The sequence below is a fragment of the Cornus florida genome, unplaced genomic scaffold (genome assembly GCF_030987335.1).
Source record: "Cornus florida cultivar Cherokee Brave unplaced genomic scaffold, ASM3098733v1 CherokeeBrave_3.0.0_Hap2_Chr09, whole genome shotgun sequence".
Classification (NCBI taxonomy): Eukaryota; Viridiplantae; Streptophyta; class Magnoliopsida; order Cornales; family Cornaceae; genus Cornus; species Cornus florida.
In genome coordinates this window covers 22,872,460-22,878,093 of record NW_026775579.1, presented here as the reverse complement: position 1 = coordinate 22,878,093, position 5,634 = coordinate 22,872,460, and the positions used below count along the sequence as shown (strand labels likewise).

The 5,634-nt window shown below is 35.1% G+C and overlaps 1 protein-coding gene across 1 annotated transcript; it reads right to left on the bottom strand.

The window, feature by feature from the left end:
- Positions 1 to 591: 591 nt before the first annotated feature.
- Positions 592 to 5,221, bottom strand: LOC132273596 (serine carboxypeptidase-like 42). The gene is made up of 10 exons (XM_059774577.1): positions 4,526 to 5,221; positions 3,280 to 3,387; positions 3,075 to 3,167; positions 2,848 to 2,940; positions 2,446 to 2,531; positions 1,872 to 2,150; positions 1,656 to 1,789; positions 1,223 to 1,315; positions 1,010 to 1,127; positions 592 to 891 (listed from the first exon to the last, which is right to left on the bottom strand). The coding sequence occupies exons 1-10, from the start codon at positions 4,758 to 4,760 to the stop codon at positions 724 to 726; spliced, it is 1,407 nt and encodes a 468-aa protein (XP_059630560.1). The 5' UTR covers positions 4,761 to 5,221; the 3' UTR covers positions 592 to 723.
- Between the last annotated feature and the right edge of the window lie 413 nt (positions 5,222 to 5,634).

Here is a 5,634-nt window from a genome sequence, read left to right as displayed (position 1 = left end):
AGAACCATTTTTGTGGTTGGAGGTTTTCTGTAAGGCCGGTGGAATTAGAAAGCTAACTTGAAGGCAATAAATTTAGAGTAAAATTTGACCTCATTTGGAATTAAATGGACTGAGATATGTCCATTTGAAGTCTGCCTTGTTAGAGACCCAACTCCCTGAGCAAAAGAGCCGACTCTTTTCACTCCAGTAGCGCTTTTGAAGAGGCAAACCTTGTTCCTAGCAAGGGAGCTGGCTCCTTTTGAAGAGAGCCGACTCTCAAAGCTTAGGGAGCCGACTCCCTTCAAAAGGAGCTGACTCTTTGTGCCCAGAATTTGAAATTTTGGCCAAATTTGAATATAACGGCTCTTTTGACCTTGAGCCTTGCGCGTTCCACTCCCAACCACTCTTTTGAGCTTCAAAACTCTATAAATAGAGTGGGGAAAGTCTGAATACTATGATACATCACTTGAGTGACCTTAGTGTGTACTAGAGAGCTTTTGTTCTCACATTTTTCTCATTATCTCTCATTCATATCATTCGTATATTACTTAAGAAATTCAATTAAGCGTCAAAGAGCTTTTTGCTCTATTCTACACTTGAGAGATTCTACCATTTATATTAGCCAGAAAAAGAATCCTTATTTCATTTCCATTATTTTCTTACTTTGAATAAGTAAATTCAAAGTATGAAACAAGTAAAAATCAACATCTAATGCAATATAATTCCCTCCGCCGCCCCCCCGCCTCAATCATCAATGGAAGGATGCGTCGTATTTGGCAATCTCCGGCCACGTACAAATGAACTGAACAGATGCAGAGCTCTTGATGGTTGTGCATATGGTACCATATGAGCAGCACCCCTTACGGTGGCAAAAGTCAGCAAATTTCCATACTCAGTTGCCCAACCTCCCACCTGTTGTTTCAAAACAAGATGAACATGAATATATATATATATATTACACAAAAAGATCAAGTTCAAATGAATTCTTATATGACAGTGAAGGATAAACCAAAGTCAGATGAGTAAGTACCTGCCCTTTGTGAAACCAAGCTCCATATGGTACAGTAATGTTGAAGTGTAGATCATGGGCTAGTTCACGGACTAGCGTTCGTGAACCGAGCAATGATACAACAGAATCTTGATCCCCACTACAGTTGGGCAAATTTTATTCATCATATTTATGAACAAATAATGCTCATGTGAATGAATTTTTTAAATTTTACTGTGAATTCAAAAAAGATACCTGAAAATCCAAACAGGGATTTGATTTTGGACTATCCTTTCAAGCAAGGGAAGAATGTTGATGTTACCATCAGTATCACTATAATTCAGAACACTGTCCAATAAAAGAAAGGATAAAAAATCAATGTACTTTAATTTCACAAACCGGATGATTTGTAAAGGATAAAAATCAATTTATATAGTCTGTAATAATTAATAATTAGTTTTCCAATTTGATAATATCAAGCTAGTTAGTAGAATAAAGTTGTTCTTTTTTGGCATCACCAAAAAAATTAGAAAATGTTATAAAAATGCCATTTTGAATTTCAAAAGGGAAACATTTTGAAGTAATCCTGTATCTTCACCTTCACAGTTGATGGAAAATATTGCAAGTATGAGTAAGTTATTTGTTTGAGATGGAAGATTTGAGGAACTGTTTGGATAGATTTACTTACCCACTGCACATAGACCAGCTATATGGCAAATTGGTCCGGTTTGCATGAAGAGCCTTTTGAACCTCTGGCAGGTTGAAATAGAAGTACCTTTCGTAGGTCATGCACACATCAACCCCGACACTGATCTTCGTAGCCTGGACGAAACTTAAGTGAATTTTATCGAAAGGATTATTTAAGAAAATCGAAGAACAGATAGAACAGAGATAGAATTAATACCAGTTTACGCAATCTCAGTTCTTGCTCTACTATAGACGGATAACAAACATCAAGGATCACATCATAACTGTTTATATAAGAACCAACAATGCTGTTTGCTTCAGACATAGCTTGGTTGCAAGATTGTGTCACATTGTGAGGACTAGCAAATGTATAATCTTCAAAATCACAATCGTTCATGATGGCAAGTCCAACTTCATCAGAAATCATTCCATGTGACCAGAAGAATTCGTACGTTGCAGGAGCATCCCGGTCAAGTCTCAGCAGTGGATTCCCAATCTAATCAGAAGAATTGGAAGGATCAAAGAAAATGTATGGACAATCCGGGAGTCTCTAAACAAAGCACGAGAGCTCTGGATCAAAATCCTCTCCAGCAAAACAATAGTCATGTCTCCTCAAGTTAGTGATATATGTTACGAAAATGATGTGATATGTGGCTGAACTTCACAACATTTTTGTAAGGTGCATCACTAACTGGACGGGACATGACACTGTTTCACAGGAAATGATTTTAATCCGAGAGTTCTATAATAAGAAAAAGCAGGGCATTCAATATGAGTATCAGGTTTCTTACAGCGATTCCTTTGATGTTGAATTTGTAACCAGTTGAATGTGCATTGTGGTCCAGGAGAGCAACGGCAAGTTGGGGTATATAATGCCCTACAAATAAATTTTATGGAATTATCGAAAAACAAAAATCGGTGATTCTAGAGAGGTAAAAGAGAAGAGACGTAGACTAGAGTTCATGAAGTTGCTAATCATGATAAAAACATTAACAATCTCAGCAGTGTGGAACATTTTGAAGAAGTGCATTGTCGTTATCAAAATGTTACCAGTATTCTTGTGCTCCAACAAAAGTATTTATCCCAAACACCAAATGCAGCCTCAACGGATTAAAAAATTCACCACTTTTTCTTTACCAAATAAATAATCTAAGACCAGATTTGAAGCTTCAATTATATATTGTTGTTCTTACCTGCATAGCTTTCTCCTGTAAGAAACAAATCTCTGGATTTGAAAGCCGGAAACTTATCATACCACTTCATCATGAATATGTGCAAATCCATGGCTGCAATAAAAAATAGAATGAACTCGAAGCATTAGAGTACACAAAGCCTCCGATATACCTTATACCTACAACAAATAATAGAAATAATAATTGAAAAACTAAGCTTGGTTATGTCTCTAAGGAATTTCTCTTACCAGAAGAAGCATCACCACAGGTGTAATCTGAGGTTGTATTCGAGTATGACCATCCTACTCCTGCTGGAGACTCAACAAAAAGAAGATTCGATGCTACAAATATATATATATATATATATATATATATATATGAAATTCAAGATAAATCAATTTTTATAATCAAGATGATACAAAATAATTTCAAACAGCATTTTGTGTAAAACACCTTTGTTCCATGATTTTGAATTTCTTCGGAGGCCTCTCCCGTCGCCTTTAGGGAAGAAAGGACCCAACTCTGTAAAGGCACCACCACCAATTGAGGAGCAACCTGGGCCTGAATGCGGAAATATAATGTTAAATTTTTTTTTTTTTTTTCCCTCAATAGTCAATACAACTATAGGAGGTTTTTCTTGACTTCACAATTCCCCTAACTTGCATAATATTCTGATAATTAAGAACTTTTATCCATGAACTTGAAACCATTTTTACAGATAATTGAACTATGTCAAAGCCTAAAGAACGACGAATCCTCCATACATATAAACAGTCATTACCCAGTATTAGTCCTGCCTACACAGGTGCTGGAATGAAGACACACTTCAATTTTGAATTTTTCTAATTAAATTCATACAATGAAATCTAACTCTGGGATGTATAATTGCTAATTGTGAGAAGAAATTTTGGTTAAATGTATATTTTTTTTTTCCAATGCAAAATATATATATCGTAAATTCTATAATTAACAAGTTCTGTTCTGAATCTTTGATGCTGTTGATCAGAAGATTTTCTTTTTCTTTTTCTTTTTCTTTTTCTTTTTCTTTTTCTTTTTATTTTTTCTTTTTTTCCTTTTCTACTATGGGCACATAATTTAAGTGAATATAACAGTAATTTGACCACAAACATATATGTGCATAACAAAAAAAATGGTGGAAATTAGCAAAAGGAAACAAAAGACCAACCCATAATCACAAGAAAGAGCAAACAGCTATAAATGTCTGTGTGTGTACAACTCAATAACAAAATAAATATATAAATAAAATAAGAAAATCTACACAAGAGTCCGAATCCACTTGAGAAACATTAAGAGCTTTCAGAACTGGTTGTGTGTGGAACTGGAACCCAATAACTAAGGAACAACAACAAAAATGGTTACATAAGAATCAGAATACACTAAAAAGACATGCACTATGTTCGACTGTCTGGAATCGGAGTCTTGGATTTGAAATTAGAATTGGGGAAAAATAATTCCGAATTTAAAACATGCCCTTTTGTTCGGTTATATGGAATCTAAGTCATGAAATTGGAGAAAAACAACTCTAGAAATTTTTTTTTTCCCACAAGATAAGCAATTCAGAATTTTCTAAGTTGTTTTTCTCCAATTCCACTAATTCAAATTTCAGGACTTCAATTTCATGCAACCAAACACAAAAAGCTTTTAGGTAGTGTGTGTGAGAGTGAGAGAAACAACTAACCTCCATTGAGCCAGAGAGTGAGGGGCTTGTGATGAGGGTCGTCCTCAGCTTCAACAAAGTAGTAAAACAGGCTCTTACCAGACTTGACATCCACATCAACATACCCAGCATACTGCCTGAACCCAACCTTTGGCTGTCCAGGCAATCTCACCACCAGATCCTCCAATGGGTACCCTCTCACACCATAAACCAACCCAGCAACAACCAACCCAAAAAACCACCACATAACCCCCATCCCACCAATTTCCAATTCAAACTCAAAACATTCTTCTTAGACCAAACCAACCACTTTATCCATACAAATAAATACTATATGTATATGCATATATATATATATATAGATAGACCAAAATTAAAAATTATGGTAAGGAATAATAATTTCAGGTTGACAGAGTGGTGCACGTGAATTCTGTGTGCTTTAATCTGTTAATCTAATTTAACCAGAATTTGCTATATATATATATACACACACATACATGTATGTACATATCACATTAGGGGGCCGTTACGAAGTTGTATATATTTATATATTTGATGAGTAATGTTGTGGCCTTTTTGACAGCTTTGCCGGCTTCTAATTTGGTCGTTATACAGAGAGAAAGCGTTTAGAGAGAGAGACGTTGGAAGAACCAGCAGCCGCTGGGGAGAGAGATGTTGAGATTCCCCTTGGCATCTTCCAAAGGTACTATAGTGTAACCGCACGCAGTCAGGAAAAGTCGATGCACAAAAAAAAAGTATAGTATCTTTTTTCGGCTCAATAATAGTCATTTACTATTTTAGTATATTAATTATAAATATATATATATATGGTTTGCAATTAAATGCTACGCAGTATTAAATTTTGAAAAATAAAAATTATATGCTATAGCCAACCTGCATTGGCTCAATATTTGTATATATAATCACATTAAATTTGAGAGAAATCATGGAAATAATGTGAGATTAATCAAGAACGGCAGTGGAATCACGCGATAAGTGAATACAAAAAGAAACTATATATCACGATTTTATTATTCTTCATCATTGATGGTCCATACTGGTTAGTTGTTGCATACTGCTAAAACATTACGTAGTATATCTTATTGTTCAGTCCTTGTCAATTTGACTGA